Here is a 22,772-nt window from a genome sequence, read left to right on the forward strand (position 1 = left end):
TAATGTTATACTTTTTTAAGGTACATCAACATTTCCCAACAAAGTTTCTGACTTATGCACTAAATTTTCAAGAGGTAAATTAGATTTACCCGCAGACCAAGTAGCAAGTGATTCGGCACCTGAGCTACCCCCAAGAAGCAACGTCATAAAACAAAGTAAAAATAAGATCAAAAGAAACCAGACTCAAAAACCACTGCCACCGCTTCCAAGTGATTGTTCTAATTCATCCCAATCACTTACAAGATCACGAACTTTTTGTGACGCTGAAAGGTTTTTTTCTTTACTCATAGTAGTTGAATGCAGTATGTCTTTTTAACAATAATTAATTTAAGAAAAGTTTCAACTGTTTAAACAGTTTTACACTTTTTTTTTTAGTTACTAGTATAATATAATATATATAACTATTCAAAAATATAAATTTAAGCGTTTGTTAACAAAAGATTCAAGCGAAAAAAGTTCACTGAAATATATAATAATAACAAATTATACAGTATCCTTTCTTTAATACACTAACACATGTTTATGTGTGTTAACAGATTGACACACTTCAACGGAGCTGTGTAAAAAATAGATACTGTAAGGAAAGAATAAAAGCTAAAATAGGTGTATATATGTGTCCTTTAAAAATAAAAATAGTTGCTATAAATTTTTATAGGTTAATGGTTAATAATAGATAAGTTACGTGATGTTAAATCCGACTGTTATAAAACTATACAATATTTGTGATTGTGAAGTCTAAATTAAATAAATAAAAGTAAAAATACAAAAAAATAACAAATCATAATATAAACTACTTAAATGAAATCAAGGAAGTACTAATTCAAATATTTACTGGTTACCGATCATTCAAAAAAACATATAATAGTTAAGTCACAATATTAAGCTGTTATATATAAATATTAGGGCAAGTTAGATAACTTGTACTACAAAGTTAGATAATTTATTATTTATGTTTGGAAAAAGTAGTAAAGCGCTTTAATTAAAAAAAAATAATATGTAATCTACAAACAAAAAAAAGTAAAACAACAAACATTATTTATTGAATTAATTAATTAAACAATAGTAAATGTAATAAAAGCTACAGAAACTTGTTATAATATATATTTTTATTGAATGTGTATAATGATAAAATCTAAATTATAACAAAATTAAAGTTATATACAATTAAAAAGTAAATTGGATTTAAATTTAAAAAAGTTAAAAAAAACAAAGCATAAAAATCAAACTTGTTATTAGCTTTCAATGTCCTGACCAATAATTAATTTACTCAGTACATAAAACTACCATGACTTAAACTACATATATATTATATAATAAGTAAAATAATTAATTTTTGTTTTTGAAAAGAGCAATCGGGTATCTAAATTAAAGATCTCATACAGATGTTTTAAATATATAATAGATAAACTATTTAATAAATTACGGGTTTGTGTTTAATACGAAACTTTAAATGTAAAATATAAAACAACGAGGTGTTTTAATTTGCTAAGTATAAACCTGCAGTAAAAAAAACTCTAACCGATCTATTGGGCGTAGTAGGTAAAAAACCACGGTTTATCTGTGATTTGAATATAGGTTTACAATTAAACTTGGAACTAAACACATAAAAAATATGAAGAATGTATAGTTGGAGAATAGAAAGTGGTATGTATAAAATGAAAATATAATATCGGAGAATAGGAAGTGACTTGTGTGAAATAATTATATAAAAATGAAAAATAAAAAAACTATATATTAACTTAGGGTATTTATAATATAAAAAAAACAACTAATTTTCGTATCGTCTACTCAGTTTAAATGTTTAACACATATCTTCGGAACGAAATAAAGTACATAGCAAAATTTTTAAATAATCACACAAAAAACACATTGTGGCGTTTCGAATAAAATTAGTTAGCTTATCTTAAAAACAACTTATGTACATCTCAACTTATTTTTTGTTTTGTTTGTTCTTGTTTTTGGTTTTATTTTATTGTTATTTTTTGTTATCGATTAATGGTTTTTGTTCTTTTAAAATACATGTTTTGATTGTGGAGGCACGATTGCTGCCTTTCTTTTATTTAATGATTTTTTTTTCGATTTCGTACTTTTCCAAGCAATATAAATGGCGTGTTTTGTTGTTGTTCGGTTTTGTTTTAGTTCTGCAGAGTATTTTCCATTTAATATTATAGTCTTTGTTTGCGTCTTTTAACTCCCATATAAAGTTCGATAATTCGGTATTGTGTCTTTAATTTGTTAGTAAAGCTTGCTTTATGGTTGCTATATTTGTTATAAATGTTGTACTAGTGAAACCCACGTAAAATTTTGTTATATTGTCTGTTTTTATAGTAGCTCGGTAGATTATATTTTTTGATCGGCAGTTATTGTTTTAAGGGCATTTTTCTTTCCTGCAGTTGCAGGTTTTTTCTTGTTGTTTGGAGTTTAGGTTGTTTAATATTTTGTTATTGTGTTATTGTGTTTAAGAATTTTTGTTTTGAAATTTTCCATACAGCTATAAGAAATTTTGAGTGTGTTCCTGTTAATTTTTTGTGGTATGAGTGGTTTGTGTCAAAGTGTTTATTTACCAGGTTTAAGAAATATTTAACAGTTAGGGGAAAAGGTGGGTTGAAATAAATAACTTTTCTTTTTTTTTGCTTTTTTTTTTTTTTTTTTTTTGCATTTTGGTATTTTAGGTTTAATTTGTAGTTGGCGGCTTTTAGTGCTGATTGATAATTATGTTTTATACCGTTAAATGATTCTTCGTTACTTGATAAATTGTTTAGTCTTTCGTTAATAGTTATAGGTAATTGTTTTAATATTTGATTAGGGTGGTTTGATTGGTTGCTCACATAAAGGATATGCGAATTTGGATTTCTAAACGGGATGTATGTTCTGTTGGGTAAGATTAATTCGATATCTAAAAAGTCTGTTTGGATTAGGCCTGCATTTAATGTTATTTTAAAACCCCATATGTTAAAATTTTTGTGTAATTCTTTTGTTGTTTTTTCTGTGGTTCTCGGCGATTTAGATTGGATGACCGCAAGGCCATCGTCTCTATAGATACCGAATTCTTCTTCATTAAATATATTTGTTTTTTAATTTCGTTTAGTATGAAGAGTTCTACCATGTCGCACACTTCGGGTCCATTGTAGGATCCAATGCTAACGTTAAAGAGGTCAGAGGTGTTTATTTTTTCCATGTTTTGTTTTCGTGAAAGATTGTAGACTTGCAGGAATGTAGTCTTAATTTTTGATCGTTGTCTGTGATTGGTGTGAATTTTTCAGCAAATTTTAATGAGTTAGTTAAAGTTGTTTTTGTTATGGATGGGTAAAATTTTGTGATATCAAATTTTATGAATCGGGTTTTAGGGATTATTTTTAGTTTATTGAACCAGTTTATAACCTTGTCAGTGTTTTTCCATTGATTTAGTTTTGAGCCTATTATTGTTCTTTTATTTGTTGTGTCTAGTTTAGCTTTTGTGAATTTGTTGAGAGGGGATTTGGAGGGGTTCAAAACTCTACAGTTTAGTTTGTTTGGAAAATCTTTTTTGTGGTTTTTGATTCTAATGAATGCAAGTTTTTGTTCTATTTTTTTAATCTTACCTTTTACATTGTATTTGTTGATAAATTGATAGGTTTCTCCATTTAGTTTTTCAATTATTCCTGGGTCTGATTTTTTGTAGTCTGATGTGATATTTTCTTTCAAAAGTTTATTGTAAGTGTTTTTGTCTATTTTTAAATGTTAGTTGATTTGTCAGAAAAAATAAATAATTTCTCGGAGGATGTTATATTTTTGATATCTTTTTTCATGTATTTTTAAAATGTAATGTTACTTATTAACTTGTACAAAGCGTTTTCGAAATCAGCTAACCTTGCGTCCGGTGGTGGTGTGTTTCTTGTAGGAAAAATAATTCTTTGATGGATTTTGTCTTCCTCTTGGTGCTTCTTTTCTTCGGTTTTCTGGATCTTAAAGAAACTAGCGCGGCATCTCAGTCTTTCTTCGAAGTTGTATACTTGGTTGTACATCTTGGACATATACTGTTGCACAGCGGTATATTATTCATAGAGTAGTTGAACTTTATTGGGTCAAAGTTCATTGTTTTTTTTTGATAATGATCAGTTTAATAGTACTTTGTTATAAAGGAGTTAGTGTTTGATAAAGAAACAATTAATTTTCGTATCGTTTACTCAGTTTCAATGTTTAACATATATCTTCAGAACGAAATAAAGTACATAGCAAAATTTTTAAAGAATTACACAAAAAACACATTGTGACCTTTCGATTAAAATTGAATAATTAACTTAGGGTATATAGCTATATTAATATATATTAAGTGAGTTTGTGTGTGCTTATGTAAATGGTAAACGAAAAAGAAAGTTGAGAAAGCGCCAAGGTGTTATTTGAAGAAGGACCGTCGGTTGTGTACATAGTTGTTTGAAATATCACGTCTTTAATTTAGTAATTTTTTTTTCCATTTTCTGCAACAATTGCCATTCGTTCAAGGTTGCATATTTGGCAGATCATGCTCGCGCTACTGATGTTATTGTTGGTGTGGTAAAGGACTGCTCCATTCCATTTTTGGTTTGGTACCATACATGTCAAAATACTGCCAAACGAAATGTGACAATCTTGTGCTCTTCTTTTTGTTTACATGTTTAAAAATATATTTATACCCATTGCCCAGTGTACCTATCTTTAAAATGACCTTCTGTCGAACCGATGTAAAAGTTATCCTTATTGTAATAATTTTTATTTTTATTATTATCATCACTAAGATTACATTTAACACGCACCTTATACACGACATTTTTAATTAAGCAGTTACCTTGTAACGGACAGTTTACTTTATTCGACTTACGACAGTTACAATTTTTACTTACATTGTTCTTTGGTTTAAAACCAGGTTTAATCACTTTATTGTTATTAATACTACTCTTATTGATATTACACCGGTTACCACCGTTATTATTATGATTATTATTATCATCATTAGAAGATGAATCATTAGGTACAATTGTGTTTATACTTTTAGTTAGGCTTTTGCTGATACTTCTAGTTATAGGTCTATTATTATTATTATTTTTATTGATTCGATTAGTGTTATTCTTATTATTTACGTTAAGCTTTGTAATGTTACAACTATTTAAAATACTGTTATCGTTTCTGTCTAAACTAATGTTAATTTCATGTATATAATCTGAATAGTTGTTATTATCATTCATACTAATAGTGGTATGTTTATTATTGTTTGTATTAATTTGTATTTAATATCTTTATATTTAGATAAAATAAAGTTATTATGTGATTGTATTATTGACTTGACGTTGTTCATACAACTATAAGAAATTTTTAAAGTTTTTCTATTGAATATTTACGGTAACATTGGTTATCTAGGAAATGTTTGTTTACTAATCTTAAAATTCTTTACCTAAGTTTATGTTGATGCTAGGACAGTATGGTGGGTCATACCACAACACACAGCTACTACGAGATTTATGACTTTTTTTGCGTTTTAATGTTATTATTACTAGTAATACTGTGATTGTTAATTTTATTATTATTGTTGGTATTATTTTTATTATCATTAATATTACTGTTATTATTATTATTATTATTATTATTATTATTATTATTATTATTATTATTATTATTATTATTATTATTATTATTATTATTATTATTATTATTATTATTATTATTATTATTATTATTATTATTATTATTACTATTACTATTACTATTATTATTATTATTATTACTATTACTATTATTATTACTCTTATTGCTATTGTTGTTGTTGTTGTTGTTATTATTCTAAAATTTTTATTACTATTATTAATATTGTTATCATTACTATAATTTTATTGTTATAATCTTTAATAATGTCATTTTTATAGTTATTATTAATATCACTGTTTGTTTTTACTAGTGATGTACCGGACCCACAATTTCGGGTCCGGCCGGACCCGGATCCGGACTTTTTTTTCAAATTAGAATCCGGCCGGAACCGGACCCGGACTTTTTTTTCAAATTAGAATCCGGCCGGAACCGGATCCGGACTTTTTTTTCAAATTAGAATCCGGCCGGAACCGGATCCGGACTTTTTTTTCAAATTAGAATCCGGCCGGATCCGGATATCAGACAAAAATGGCAATATCCGGCCGGACCCGGACCCGGATAGTGAGTCCGGTACATCACTAGTATAAACTAGCCTGAATCAGAATGAGGTTTTCAAAAACTGAAAAAAAAAGAACTTTAATCTAATAATAAGTAGAACAGCTAGCCACAAGGTTTACAAATTTAGGTGTTATTTACAATTAAAAATCTGAAATCAAGTTCTTGAACAAAATACACTAGAAAATTACCAAATATTGAAAACTGGATCAGCTCAAACTCATTAAAAATTTAAAAGAAAACTAGCCTGAGTTTTTATAAAAAACTAAACTAGCCTGAGGCAGTCGAAGATTTTCTAAAATTCCCAAAAATTTTCAATCTAGCAGGGTTGCCACTGTTTAAGTCAATAAAACTAGCTAGAGTGAGTATAAACAAGCCTGAGTCAGAATGAGGTTTTTAAAAATTGAAAAAATTACTTTAATCTAACAATCAGTAGAACAGCTAGCAAAGGTTGACAATTTGGTAGTAAAGTTGTGGACTGATTGTGGTAGACTTAAATTATTAGTACTACCATAATTAAATCCTAACTTATTTAATTAATATCTAACAAACATTGAATTCTTACTGAGACTAATTTCTATAATCAGACACGACAGTTTTGAGTGATGAATCTTTTATATAAAACACAACAAGAAATACTAGCATATACAAAATTATTAATTACTTTGGTAACACTTTAAAAACTGGAAGCTATTTAAATCTATATCAAAAGACTTATAACAATAAACTAAAAATTAAATAAAACTTTTAGTAAACAAGAAACTGTAAAATTTTTAATAAACTATTAAACTATAAACCTGGCTTAAATATTTAAACAATTAAACACCAGTTGAAATATTCACTTTTAAAACAAAACACTACTTACAATAAGCATTCACAAAAAAGTTCAAGATATTTTGTTGCTTCAAGCTGCACACCAAACTAACTAACTGCTTACATATAAACTGCCTGTCATGTTCTGATGTTTTGATGCATCAGTATTTAGTTTGAAACATTTCGTCATATGATTCTCATTGGCTCGTACATTCAACCGTATTAACTCTAAATATTCTCTGAGCTCAACTTTAAACAATAAATAATGCAAGTATTCATTCTAAAGTTTTCAATTTTACAACAAATGTAAAGAGTTGCATTTCTGAAATGTTTATTTCATAGTTTAAATGTAAACAAATGTAAATTAGTCACGTGTACAAAATGAGCCAATCACGGTAGGTGTTTAATTTTAACTGACGAAAATGACTCTTATTAATTTACACAGGGTTTGTTTTTTAAAGAATACTTTTCAGTATGCTCTTTTCTACTAACTAGATCCGGGTCCGGCCGGATCTCTGTTAGGATCCGGCCGGACCCGGACCCGGACTTTTTTTTTCAAATTAGAATCCGGCCGGAACCGGATCCGGACTTTTTTTTTCAAATTAGAATCCGGCCGGAACCGGATCCGGACTTTTTTTTCAAATTAGAGTCCGGCCGGATCCGGATATCAGACAAAAATGGCAATATCCGGCCGGACCCGGACCCGGATAGTGAGTCCGGTACATCACTAGTTTTTACATATGTTAGTTCATATTTAAAACATTTCAATACATTTTCACACAGAACTTTTATTTCGTTAAATATTTCTGCACTGGATGACAATGAGCTTAAGCGTTTCTGAGTCATAATTGAATAACTTTTTTTAATATGTCGGGGGTGGTCTGAATTTATGTTAATAAAATTAAATAAATATATTGTAGTTAAATATCTACGTATGGGTCTTAGAGTCCAATATGTTACTAATAGACAGAGACTTAATAAACTATACATAATCTTTAAAATAGCTTTATGCTTGTTTCATAATGTTGATTGCGCAAATCGTCAGAAACTAAATTGTATTTAAATTATAAAATTGAAATTACTAATCGAGTACTATGGTGTAGTAGTTGTTGTTATATATTAATGTTTAATATTTAAACTTATATTCAGTGTACTTTAATTTATGCTACTGTAGGAATAACAGATTAGTAGATTTATTATTATTATTGTTGAAAGTCATAACCTCTTTTTTACTTATTAATATAGTACTACTTATGAATTACCACAAAATATTGAAGGTACTTAAAAAAAAGAATTCATAAAAGTATTTGAAAGTGCTTTAGCTTTTACTTTTATTTTATAAGGGAATTGATTCACTGTTTTTGTCTGTTTCCAATTTTTCTTTGTTGTTATGAAGCTTACAATTATGACGGTGTTAATATTTAGTTGTTTTTAGAACAAATTTTGTGTTTTTTTGTTGAATCAAATTGTTTATCTTTTAATATCTTTATAGTAGTATGCTAGTTTAATAGAAATTTTTCTGTTTTTTACTTAGTAAATAATATTTTTGTTTTTTTAATTCCAAATAGAGCCTGTAGAATCGATATAGCTTTTTACTTTATTTTTCTATGGTTCTATAATTTAGCTTATAAAGGTTGTAGTTGTTATTTAACGACCATTCTTTTAAAGGGGTAGTTACATGGCTTATTACTTGTATTACTACTGCTTTTGTACATTATTTTTACATTACGTACTATAAACTTATTTCAAAACTACTTTTGCAACTATATGATCTACTTTTAATTCCTACCCAGTTCAACGTCAATTCAATAAATTTACTTTTAAAATGATTTCAAATTTGAATAGTTTATAAACAAGCTAATTCCCGATATTTTTTATCTAAATATTCAACATCTTCTATTTCACTTAGATAACTTCCCATACTATTACCTACCCAATTAATTTCAATCCAAGTTATTTCCATTAAATTGTACAAGCTTTTTAACAGTAGTTAAGCTAATAGAATCTTCTACTTTTTAGTATTTATATAGTAAGTATTTTAATTTTTAAATACACGGTGAAAAACACTTAATTGTATTATCTGTTTTAAGTTCAAGGTTAGTTTCTTAAACAAGCTTTAAAAAGTAATTGGTAACTTAGGTTTTCAATGGCTAGTTGAAAAATACGTTCGAAGTAAGTAAAAGCTTTATTTTTTAAATATTACTGAAAATATGTTTTTTATTTTGTTAAATAAGGTAAAAACAAATTTACTTTAAGGATATAGTAAACATAAAAATTGTACTGAATATTGTCTTAAGGTAGTATGTTTTTTATTGCAATAATTAAATTTAATATTTACAAGTATGAGAACCAAAGAAAAAGAAACTATTAGGACGGAAATTGATCGCATAAATAATGTACTATTACTGATATTGTTTTTGTGTTACAAGTTAAAATTATTTCCTAGTAGGTTTTTATTAAAGTAGCCTTATATGTTTACCAGTAGTAAACTTGTTTTAGTATCTGTATTTTAGTTAATTTATAAAATATTAACTATTTATTTTTTATTTGATTTTGTTTTTAAAGACTTATAATGTACTAAGTAGAGTATATTTATAGTTTGTTGATATGATGTGAGTTGGTTGGTTTATTTTGTATTGTTAAGATAACTTTAGTTGCTAGAATGCATAAGTTGTTGTTATTTAAAGACTTGTTTAGTATGCTTAAAAATATTTCAAATTACATTACTGAAGAGTTTTGTTTACTTAAGCGACAATAAATTGAGTTTATTAAAAGATACATCTTACAAATCTGTTTATAATAGTTTCGATTCTATTGCTTCCGTAAAACTATTTGTTTAAATAGTTTAGTTAAATACTTTTGTGACCTTGGCTACTCATTGAGATTCGCTTCTTAAAATTTAGCGACAACTGTCTCAATATAAACTGTGTCCCTTTTTTATGTTGTTTGTACTTATTTCGGTTAACAAAACAAAATAACTTTATCGCCTGGCTTTTATTTGAATTTAATCTTATGTTTAAAAGGTTACTGCAATAAAATTTTTCTAAAGTTTAAACGCTACGATTTAAATTAAAGTACATATTCTGAAATAATAAAAATCTAGTTAGTGTCTGTAATTACTTTTAGTTGTTGTTATAGAGATTTCTTAAAGTTATTTAAATAAAGTTTAGTACCAGTATTAATATTTACTATATATAATTTTATAACATTTACTTTGGACTAAATTTTGAGCTAGTTAATATATAATAACGCTATTGATATTGTTTCCTAGATTAAACTTATAACAGGCTTCAAACCCGTCATACGAAATATTTTTTCGGAAATATTGGTAAAGTATCGGAATTCATTAGTTCTTATGCTTGAAAAAAAGAATAATTTCTAAATTTTAAGGTGTCAAACTATAAACTACAAAACTTTGCATTTGAACCTTTTCATTGCTAGCCTTACAAAATTTTGATAATTTGTTATAAAAAAAAATAAGACATCGGCGAAATTCTATCAGGTCAAAGCCTGGACTTACATGTGCCGTGATACAAGCTCAAATTAACATAATGTTTGATCATACCACTTTGAGCATCAGAATATAAACTGTTGGTGGAATAAACATATTAAACTGTTATTATAGTGACGACCACAGGTTTTTTCGGTTGGGACTTACTGACAACTTTTAATAAAAAAGAAACTTGGGTCTCAGTCTACCGAAAGCTTGTGGTCTAATGATCGGAGTGGTATGGTCATACCTTTATGTTAACTTTGCAATAAAATTGTATTAAAAATTAAGTAATGTTTTAAAATATATTAGAATTATAAAAATATTTAGTAATAAGCTTTTGTATTTTGAATGGTAATGATGAAAAAGTTAGTTTATTTTAACTCAAATATAACTTGAATTTCGGTAAATTGTAATAAATTTAAAAGTACTTGTAATCATAAGCTTTCATAAATTTAAAAAAAAAAATATTTACACCACTAAAGTAGTTTAAACACTTTTTTGTTTTGAAATTATAAAACTAATTAAATTTTGATTGTTAACGCTTTTTTAAGACACTTTCCAGAAAAGTTTTCAGAGACGTTACCACAATACCAACTACCTTCTCCTACCGATTCAAACACTAAACTTTATAATATTGATGCATCAAAAATCCCAGACGATAATGCTTCTTTTGAAAATTCGAAGTTGAAAGATAAATTTGAAAAACAAACGTTAAAAGTTACACTACAAAACAGTTTTTCGACTAATGTCAATCAAAATAAATCTGAAGAAAATGATCCCATTTTAGAGGACATTTCTACGTTTGGTATGTGTTTTGTTTATGAATTTGTACTATTTTTATTATACTTATCTGTTTTTTATATTATAGATTTAAAAGACTGTTGGTTGACAATTGCACAATGGTGCACACAAAAAGTCTTGTTTTTAATCCAAGTATTTATAAAACACGTGTATATTAATTTCTTTGCTTAAGTTCAATAACTTTAAGTAAGTTTTTTCCAAAGAAAAATAACAAATCCTTAGTTTTTAAACTTTTTTTTTTCTGAATATACATATTATTTAGTGCACAGAAATTTCTTGGATCAACTGTCTATAGCTTTTAAAAATTATTTAATTATAGGGTAGAATTTCCTTAGCTATTTAAAAATTGTGTACAGTATACCTTTTATATATTTATCTATCACTATGTTCTAAATAATTTTCTTTTTAATTAATGTTATTATGCCTTCATTGTTACTATTAGTGCAAAATGTTATTAAAAAAAGTTAATCACCAGAATAAGTAGTATTTATAGATAAACTTTAGAAATATTATCAATCTAATTAAATATATTTTGGAAATTGTGTACGAAAACTAGCAAATGTCATCTATAAAGCGACAGTGCTAACAGCGGAATACATTAAACAATACATTATTGCATCATTGTTTTTTTAGTATAAAACGTTGTACACGAGACATAAATGTTTTTTTTCTTTATTAAGAACTTTACCACTCTACCAAAATGTATTTTAGATTTAAAAAAAAAGTAGACTTTAACATTAGCGCAGAAATTTTAGCACCGACAAAAATAAATTTGGTTTAGAGTATGGATGTATTCTATGTTAGTATAGTAAACATGAGAATTCAAAACAAATCAAAACATAAATTTAAGTACAAAAAATTATTTTGTAGTTGTCAATATTTATCTAAAGAATGTTTTAAATATTCTTGAATGTTTATTAATTTCTAAAATGTCTATTTTTTAACTTATTCATTCAATGACACAACAATGCTTAAAAATATTTAGTTTAAAATATGTACGTTTTGATTTAACTATTCAAAATATAAATTTAAGTGTTTGTTAACAAAAGGTCCTAGTGAAACAAGTTCACTGGAATATATAATAATAACAAATTGTACAGTGTAATAAAAGAAGGATACTATATAATTTGTTATTATTGCATTTTGATTTATGTTTTGTTTAATAACATGACTGATGATATGACCTACTTTCAAAAGTCATTCAAAAAATGATTTCACAAGAATCGTAGCATTTTGTTTGAAGTATATACTGGCACCTACATTTTATCGATGAAAGCCTAACTATTTTCATAGCTACTTAACGAAAATAAGTATACACATACATAAAATAAACACAAAGCACTGTTTACCTGGTTTAAACAATATTTATATATACTATCTTACCAGCCGTAAAAATTAGACTATAAATAAAAGTGCTGTAAACTAGAATAAATAGTTTAGTAAATTTAGAGTTTTTAGAAACATTGTTTGTTTTGAAAGTTTTAATTATAATGTAGGTAGTTGTATTGTATCAATATAAAGTCATATGAGAAATAGCTACTTTAAGTTTATAAAAAGTTTTCTCACTTCTAATTTTTTAAAATGTTATTTTATCTGTTGCTATATGAGTAGTAAAATCTTTAATTCAAGTAATAACTTTTTATTGTTAAGCTTTGAAATTATGTGAAGTCAAAAAATATTAAAGAAATGTTATTACTGTTTGTTCTTTTATCAGTCTTTACTTAGTTTTCTTTATTATTGTATTTTTATAAAGTTAAGAAATTAATCTAAGAAAAAAAAAGTAGCTAAATGTTTTAATAAAGTTTTAATAATATAAATTTTGTAAAAATAAAAAGTTAATGTAAAATAAATCATATTAAACTTCTATGGAGTTAATTTAAAACTAAAAAACGTAAAATATATTTTACTTTTTAAACATATTTATAATTTTTGTATTTTAGATGTTGTTTTATATATTGTTTTTGGTGTAAAAGTAACATTTAAAAAGAAAAAAATCTCAAGTTTAAAACCAAAAATAAAAAGTTTTTTCCGCTTTAAATTTTTATTTTTTCCAAGTAGTAACAATAATAAGTTGTGAGCTATACACAGTACTGTAAAAATTTTCGGAAAAGTTGATAATTAATAATCAATTTAATAACAACTTTTTATTTCATTATAGATTTTAATAATAGAAGTTTATTAGAAAGTACAAGTATAAAAAGTTCAGAAAAGCTAAATGACGATAGACAATACAAAAACAATGATCAGTATGCAAAATTGTTAAAAGATGAAACCTTAAAAAGTTCAGAAAATTTAAGTTTTGTGTCAAACATAAAAGATACTTTACATCAAGAAGTACGTAAGTTTTAGAGTTAAAGTAAAAAACAGATTGTTAAATAAAGAAAGAATTATATTTAAAAACTTTACCTTTTGCTTTATAGACAATTTCAGATGGGATAATTTCTTTTTTATTAGTTTTAAGAATTAGTCTTGCCTTAAAACTTGTGTCTATTTTAACTACTTAAGAACATAATAAGACAAAACTGGAGCAATCTCAATATGGCAGAATAGTTATATAAATTTACCATAACTAAGGTACCTATTAATCAAAGGTATGATTAATTTTAAATCAAAACATTTAGATGTGTGAAAATTCTAAACTAACTGTAAACGAAATACAAAATAACTACTAAGTAGTATACTACAAATAATTATACAATAAGAAAACACTAAGAAGCAGTTTTGATAATAAGTGATAAAAAGTATTTCATCAATTTAAACAATTAAATCTTTTTATTAAATATGACACTGGTCTTATTCTTACAAATATATATGTCGGCCATTTTGAATCAAAATTTTAATGAACATTAAAAAACTAAGGAACTGTTTTAGATGTGTTTATGATACTTTGTGTTGTACAGGGTTGACACATGGTCAGGAAAAGTCAGGAAAAATTTTTTAAAATGACAAACGTCAGGAAAAGTCAGGAAAAAATGGGGGGTTTTGAAAGAAAGTCAGGAAATTTGATAAAATTAAAAAAAAAAGTCAGATTTGTCAGTTTTAATTTACAAATTTCCAAAGCCTTCAAATGGTAAAATTAATTGAAAATCCTTTAAAGACAGAAAAAAATTTCAAAATTTTCCTAGAATTTTACAAATTTATTTAACTTCCAATACCTTCATCTGGTATAAATTAGTAAAATATCCTTTATAAAACTGCAAAATTTTTCTATTAACATATTGAACAAGTACCCTACTTGAACAAGCAGATTTTGTAAGCTTTTTAGTATTGATGATCTGTAGCAAGGACACTTTCATAGTAAAACTGTGATATATAAAGGGTTGCCACAAGGTCAGGAAATCAGGAAAAGTCAGGAAAAACTAAAAAAAATGACAAAAGTCAGGAAAAGTCAGAAAATTTGACAAAGTTTAAAAAACAGTCAGATTTTGTCAGTTTAAATTTACAAAATATCATAAATTCCAAAGCCTCAAATGGTAAAAATTTAATTAAAAATTCCTTAAAGTCATACTAAAGTTGCAAAACTAAAGTTTATAATTTTTTTTAATTTCCAATGCCTTCATCTGGTATAAATTAATAAAATATCCTTTATAAAACTGCGAAACTTTTCTATTAACATATTGAACAACTACCCTACTTGAGCAAGCATTTTTTTTAAGTTTTTTAGTATTTATGATCTGTTGCAAGGACACTTCCATAGTGAAACTGTGATATATACACAAAAATTTGTCTAGACTAAATTTCGAATCAAAGTGTTTTTTGTTCAAGTATATAGTTGAGATTTTTATAATTAAGTAGTTATCTTAGTATTTTATGTAACAAGTTGATGTGTATACTTTATCTCTATATATTTTTTTTTTAAGTTGTTTAAAATTTTGAAATAAGTTATAAGAGAGAGGGGACCAGATAAAGGAAACCATATCTTCATTACATGAATAGGTTGAAGTGCTAATATACAAACAGAGAAAACAAATTTTAGTACCTATAATAAAAAAAAACAGTGTTTGATTAAGTTCTTTATTATTTTAAGGTTTTAATTGTAAACATTTGTTATTGTTTTAAGATTTTAGTTGTGAAAGTTCGTTATTAGTTTATGGTTTTTATTGTAAAACTTCCTTATATGTCGTTTCGTTTATTTAGTTACAATTATGTTAGGTAATGCTAAAAAATTGTGTCTTTTTTCAGACAAGCTGTGTCTGTAAGGCAATAATACAAATATTTTGCTGATAGAGCTGTTTAATGTAAGTACATCAATCATACACAGATGGTTCAAGGATGTAATGGAAGTTTGATTACTGAATTCAGCAAAAAAAATGTTATTTTAACCTGCATTAAAACTAGATTGAAAGCTTTATATAGTTTCAAGTATTATATTATGTATTTTAGAATAAATTTAAATTAAGAGTTTGATTTAGAAAAGTCAGGAAAATTTTAGTAAAAAGTCAGAAAAAGTCAGGAAATTTTTCTCAGCTTGATCTGTGGCAACCATGTGTATACACAAAAGTTTAAATGCAAGTGGTGTTCATGTACTCTGTCACTGTCAAATATGGGAAGAAAAGCACTCACTGTACATATGAATGGAGCTGGACATATAAATAAAAGGCCAGGAGTTCACCGAATCCAATAATTTTTCTATGATGCTGGATCAAGCTCCAGTGTGTTAATTGGTGAGAGCAGCGGCAGAGTAGCAATTTGTGAGAGCAGTGTTGTAAGCCCATCAATAGGTTTGGTTAGTAAGTCACAAACCACAACTGCTGAAATTTTATGGGCATTACATACTGTCAAGTACAAGTACTCAGCCAGTTCGTGTAACAAACTAGCGGAGCTGAACAAAAAAATGTTTCCTGACAGTGCAACAGCACAGTCATTGCAGATGACCCAAAAAAAATTATCATACATGATAAATTTTGGCTTTAGACCACATTTCGAAAACATCTTGCTGGAATAACAATGGACAAGCTGTGTTTTAAGGTAATATTATAAGTATTTTGCTGATAGAGCTGTTTATTGCAAAAACATCAATTATACACAGAAGGTTCAAGTTTAGTAATGGAAGTTTGATGATTGAATTCAGCAAAAAAATGTTGTTTTAACCTGTATTAAAATTAGATTAAAAGCTTTATATACTTTCAAGTGTTAAATGTATTTTAGAATAAGTTTAAATTGAGAGTTTGATTTAGAAAAGTCAGGAAAATTTTGGTAAAAAGTCAGGAAATTTTTCTCAGCTTGATCTGTGGCAACCATGGTTGTATCAATCTGGCTATAAAATAAATTAGCTGTTTGATAGAATCTGAAGTTTACTTCCCGATTAAAAGTTTACAATAGAAAATAAAACCTTAGGATCTTTGCCATTATTTCGATGTCTCTTTACAACGTAGTATTATTATATATCAAAGAAAACTATTTTTGTTGCCCAATAGATCCCTTTGCCTTATTTTTAAGTCGCAGAAAATAGGGCTAATTTCTGAATGGTTTTACAGCATTTAAAATATGTTGGAAAATTATACTAAAAGATGAAAATTAAAATCTAAAGAATATTTATAACTCGCTAGGATAAACTTCTGATATTGTCACAAAGGCAATTAAAAGCACCATTAGAAAATTGTATAAGTTTGTTCAATGAGAACCAAAAAAAGTTCAGTCTATCTGAGAATTTATTTTCTAGAAAATTATGTAAAGTTTCTAGATACAGACATTAAAGAGTACTTTGTGGCAATAACCCTAAGCAATTTTCACTTTACTAAAATAACTTGAATAGAACTTACGAAGATGCTACCTTGATCATGCAAAAGCAATATTGTTTACGTACTTAAATGCTACTGTGATATAAGTAGAACATCCCAAAAGTTCAATTTTAAAAAAGGCAAACACATATCAATAGCAGTTGAATAGTCATCGGATCTAAGCTTTGCAACAAAAGTTAATTTGCCACCAGTTAAACTTTATTAAATAATTCTGGATGTTCTAAACCAGCGATTCTAAACCTGGGGTACATTTACTTTATTACAAGTCATTTAAATTAATATTTATTGATTGTCATTTTAGTTTATAAGTTAGTATTTAACTGTTTTTTCTTTAATAAATTCTTTAAATTTTGAAATTTTTTATATTTAATATACTTAAAGTTTAAAAAACCTATTTTTTTCCTTAAAATTAAATTTTATTTTGTACATTGGGGGTAAATTTGTTAATTACTTTCCTAAAAGGGTAAATTCTGTAATGACCTTCCAAAAAGGGGTAAATTATTAAAACAAGCTTAATAACCGCTGTTTGAACGTTATGACGACAGCAGATTCACAGTTTGAATTTAGGTATGCAATTTTTATCATTATAGTTTATCTAGAATTTCTTTTTGATAAGACCTTAAATTCAAAGATATCTAAATAAATCTAGCTTATACTAATTATTTTTGTTTTGTTTAACACTATTCTAATATGTAAAAAATGTATTTTTATTTATATAAATACTTAATATTTGTTTGCTAATTTTAATTTTTTATTTGATATACTTTAATATTCCCAGTTATTTACACTAACTAATCATCGATTGATTATTTATTAATATTCAACAAGTACTCGAATAATTATGACATAATGATTTACTTGTTTGCTCTTAACTTTAACACTTTAGTTCTTAATGTATGATATTGTAATTTGCTTAGAATTAAACAATTGAAAGTTCTCAACTAAAAAAGCTTTAAGGAGATTAGTTATACTTTATTTTCACAGTTTATTATAAACACAACAATGTTAAACGCTTATATTAACATATATCATAGATCATCAGTTATTAACATAAATCTGATAAAAGTTTAAGAACAAGTAAATGGAAGGTATATAAAAAAAAAAATAAATTGTAAGTAAAACAAAATGAAAAAAAACAAAGTATTAAAAAACTTATGGTTTAATAAACTTATGTTTAAAACTAAAATTTGTCACTATTATTGCATTAATTTTTATTTTGAAGTATGAAATGTTATTGCTAAAATAAGTTATATGAAAACAAAACTTTATAATACTAAACTTAAGTAAGAATTTAATCCTTATATTATCTTATTAAGAATTTTATACAGTCCATAGATTAAAAACTAATAAACAAAATAGTAGTAAACCAAACTCACATGGAAGTTAGTTGCAAAAAAAATAAAATAAAGGAGTAAACTTAAAGTTTGCAATTAATAAAGGTTGTTAATGTATGTAATTTTTTTAATATTAACCAAAGTTATTTATACCAAATTGTTTAATAAAACGTTTTTTAAAATCATGTGTTTAAAGCTCTTATTTAAAGTGTATGCAAAACTGATCAATTAACGTAAATTATAATTTTTGTGATAATTAACTAGTGTTTTTGACGTTGTTAATGATTTGTATTAGTAGTAAAAAAGAGTTAGTTTTTTAAATAATTAAAAGTTTTAAAATAAGTATATAAAAGAAGCAGTTTTTTCTTTAAGTACTACAGTAAGTTTTTCAATTTATCTTTAGAAAATAAAAGCTGAAGAAACTGTTAGTCATTCTAGTGAAGTTTATATCAAAAGTTTGTCTGTGTCGCAACTATCTTCTTGTTTTAGGTTAGACAAAAATTTGTTTTTAAATGATTGATGTACTTAATTTTCTTATTTTTTATTATATTAAAACTTAGTTTTTATTAAGTTTTATTCCTTAAGTGTTCGTAGTTAAAAAAATTATTAACAGTTAAAACTTTTAGTTTAGATGTATTGAAATATTAAACATTTTCACTTGAATCTCAGGCTAATCGGTCTTGATGATGAAACAATTTCGGTATTTAACCAAGAAAAAGTTGATGGAGCCCTTTTACTTACTATTACAAACGAAATGTTTTCAGATTTTTTTAAACTTTCATCTTTTCATGTCCATAAAATTAAACAGTTTGTTCTAGGCTGGAGACCAAAAATAAAGGAAAACTAATACATTATATTTTAGCTATGTATTTTATTAGTTACTAGTTAAAAAGTACAAATAAGTATATTCTCAATTATATATGAAACAACTTAACGGAATAAAAACCATTTTAGGATTGTTCCTGTTTTAATGTAATTGTTTGTTTTTACAAGAACTTTCTAATTTATTATTGCACTTTTCAAATTTTTTATTATTCAAATATGTTTTTTTTTTGCATATTGCTGCTAGAAATCATCTAACAATTTTTTACTTAAACATTCTATTAATTTATTTTATATTTTTTTCACTTTAACATTCCGTATAATGTTCCTTTAAGTAATCATGCAATTGTTGTTTTATTTATAAAGTATTTTAAATATTCACCATTTTTATAGCTCACTATAGAACATTATTTTTTGTTTAGAAATTTAGTTTTTGTGTGTTTTTGACCAAACTAATAAAACAAATTCGTAATTGCCGTTTTCAATTATAATTAACATTTTATAACATATTTATATTCTTTTAGTAGTTCGTTTAATGAGTTATACTTATTATGTTTGATTATTTTTATAAATTTACATTTTATGTAAATTGTTTGAACGTGTGTGAGATAGTAAATAAATACTTTATTCAGAATTATGTATCAGCATGTTCTAGAGACCAAGTTATAATCATACATTTTAACTTAATTTATAAAACAATAGTACTCTAATCATCTATTATAAAGTTTTCGATTCCTAGAATAATCTACTTAACTTTATTTAATCTATAATTGGACTGTAAATTAGTTTCGTACTTACTGAAAATATGCGTAAATTTAATTTCTCTTGTTAATTGATTTTTACTTTAATTAATTTTTTTTTTACTGTTTTTCATTATATTTTGTGATATAGCTTAATTTGTATTGTTGTAATTTATCATTAATTATTGTTGTTTATTTGTATCTAAATGAGGGTTTCCCAAAGTAGACCATAAGCTGCAAAAGCCTTGGGACCATAAGCTATAAGCTGCAAAGGGGGGCCGTGACTAGTAAAGGGGCAAAAAGACCATAATTTTAAAAATACACTAGATATTCTGGAGTTGATGATGAAGATTAAAAAACAAAAAGGTCTTAGGCTTATTTAAGATTAGTTTTTTGAGATCTCTTATTGGAAGGAGCCGTAGCTTTTTATTTTATTCAGAAAGTCTTATGAAATAAAGTTAAGGTAAACCAATCAAAATTTATATGATGTTTGTAAAATAAAACATAAAGATTGCTGATATATATTGCAGTATACACTTTAGTATTATAAGTATTGTTTTTTATAGTTATTTTATTTGTTATTGTACTGTATTGTTTTTTTTTGTTTTATAATTTATTATCTCTTTGAATTTTTTATTAAAATTTATATAGTTAATAAACAACATAAAAAGTTTGTTATAATGTTAATGCTACAAAATCAAAAGGTTTAGAAGTCATACATGTAAGGTTAAATATTTTTTATGGGTTTTTTTTTAAATAACATATCCAGTATATTATTTAAAGCGTAACTAATTATTCTTAAACAAAAATTGGATTAGGTTTTATTTATCAAAAGTATATTTTTATCACCGTAATTGTTTTATGCAAGCTTAGTTTTACAAATACAAAAAGTTTTTGATTATGTTTTGGTTTACTATATATCGTAAATTTACATGAAAATTTTTAATTAATTTGAACATAACATAAATTAAACTTGAACAAACTATTTTTTTTCAATAAAACTTTTTCTAAATAATGTAATGTTTTTTTCTTTACAAAAGCTAAATTAATTATAAAATGTTAACAAACGCATGATTTAAAAAATAATTAGTTTCTAAACAGTAAGATTGATAATGAAAGACTAAAAATTGTTTAGACATCAAATTCTAATTTTAAAGTTTATTAATAGCTTTTTAATGTAAATTTTTAGTTTCTAGACCTTTCATCATTGGTTCAAAGTTAAACTTTATTTTCAAATCAGAGCCATAAGACTGTCCGTATCAAGACTTTAAGTATTACTGTTCAAAATATAGATTTAATTGTTTGCTAACAAAATATCCTAGTGAAACAAGTTCACTGGAATATTAATAAAAACAAGTTATACAGTATTCTTCCTTTATTGTACAAACATACGTTTCTGTGTGTTACATTTACCCTCCGACTATAATTCTTCACATCTTTATGTATTAAGTTCCAAGTTTTATTGGAAGCCTGTATTCAAAACACAGATAAACCATGCTTTTTTACCTACTACGCCCAATAGAGCTAGAGGTTTTTTCTTTACTGCAGGTTTATACTTAGCATATGACCACCTTGTTGTTTTATGTATTACATTTTAACTTTCATATATAACACAGTTTAATTATTAAATTTTTAAAACATCTGTATATGATCTATAATTTAAACACCCGACTGCTACTTAAAAAAAAATTAATTGTTTTAATAATTGTTATATACAAAATATATGTAATTTAAGTCATTGTGATTTTATGTATCTCCCTGTAACTTAATTATCGGTCAGTGCTTTGTGAGCTTAATAACAAGTTTGTTTTTTTGTGCTTTGTTTTCTTAAATTTTTACATTTAAACTAAATCTGCTTCCTAATTGCATCTAACTTTGAATTTGTTATAATTTTAGATTTAATCATTAGAAACATTTAATATATAAAACACCCGTTATATCAAGTTCCTGTGACTTTTATTGTCTTTACCGTTGTTAAATTTTATTGATTCACTAATTAATGGTTGTTGTTTCATTTTTATTAAAAATAAATTACATACTACTTTTCATATTAAAGCGCTTTACTGATTTCCCAAACATAAAGACTAAATTAAATAACTTTACAATATAAAATAAATAGCTGTCTTAATCTTCATACATATTGTGATATAATTATTGGATGTGTTTTGTTAAATCATTGGCAACGGTTAAATAAATTTGAATCAGTTATTCTTTCCATAAAAATAAGTGGTTTGTTTATATTATGATTAGTTGTGTATTTTAGTTTACTTCACTTAATTTAGACTTAATAATTACAAATATTATATAGTTTTATGACAGTCGGATTTAACATTAAGTATTTTACCTTTTAGAATTACTAACTATTAAACTATAAAAATCTGTAGAAATTATTTTAATGAAAACATGTATACACCTACTTTATTCTATGCTTCTATTCTTACATTACAGTAATTATTTTTTTATAGAACCCAGTTGAAGTGTTTTGATCCGTTAACACACAAAAACATATTTTGGTACAATAAAGAAAGATTACTGTATAACTTTTTTTAAGACTTTAAGTAATATAGTATTAAATTATTAAAAAATCTGCAATTTAAAAAAATTAATAACATATCATTAAGAAGGTTTTATAAGAAAATAAATAGTTATAAACGTGCACTGATATTAACATGAAAACTAAATCTTTTTTTCGAATTAAAAACACTATTATGAATTAAGTTTACATAATTATAACTGTTTCATACAAAGTTTTAAACGAGTTATAGTTTTTTTAATGTTTATCTGTTTCATTTATCAATTTATACAAAATAAAAAACGTCTATCTTTTAAAAGAAACAAAAACTACTATAGTTTTTGCAATAACTTTAAAATTTTA

General features: G+C 25.4%; 1 protein-coding gene across 3 annotated transcripts in view; it reads left to right on the forward strand.

The window, feature by feature from the left end:
• The window catches only part of LOC145834627 (GRB2-associated and regulator of MAPK protein-like), a 31,953-nt gene extending 12,527 nt beyond the window's left edge, over positions 1-19,426 (forward strand). The window contains exons 10-14 of one of the 3 annotated variants that reach the window (XM_082942103.1): positions 21-270; positions 11,011-11,264; positions 13,419-13,594; positions 18,739-18,824; positions 19,005-19,426. In XM_082942103.1, the coding sequence (XP_082798229.1) occupies positions 21-270; positions 11,011-11,264; positions 13,419-13,594; positions 18,739-18,824; positions 19,005-19,182 (944 nt within the window). In that variant the 3' untranslated portion in view covers positions 19,183-19,426. Of the gene's footprint in view, positions 1-20; positions 271-11,010; positions 11,265-13,418; positions 13,595-18,738; positions 18,825-19,004 lie in introns of those variants that run through there. The other 2 variants (XM_082942104.1, XM_082942105.1) reach the window with 2 other exon arrangements.
• The last annotated feature ends 3,346 nt before the right edge of the window (positions 19,427-22,772 follow it).

This window comes from Thalia democratica, chromosome 4 (assembly GCF_965202585.1).
Source record: "Thalia democratica chromosome 4, ktThaDemo2.hap1.1, whole genome shotgun sequence".
NCBI classification, from domain to species: Eukaryota; Metazoa; Chordata; class Thaliacea; order Salpida; family Salpidae; genus Thalia; species Thalia democratica.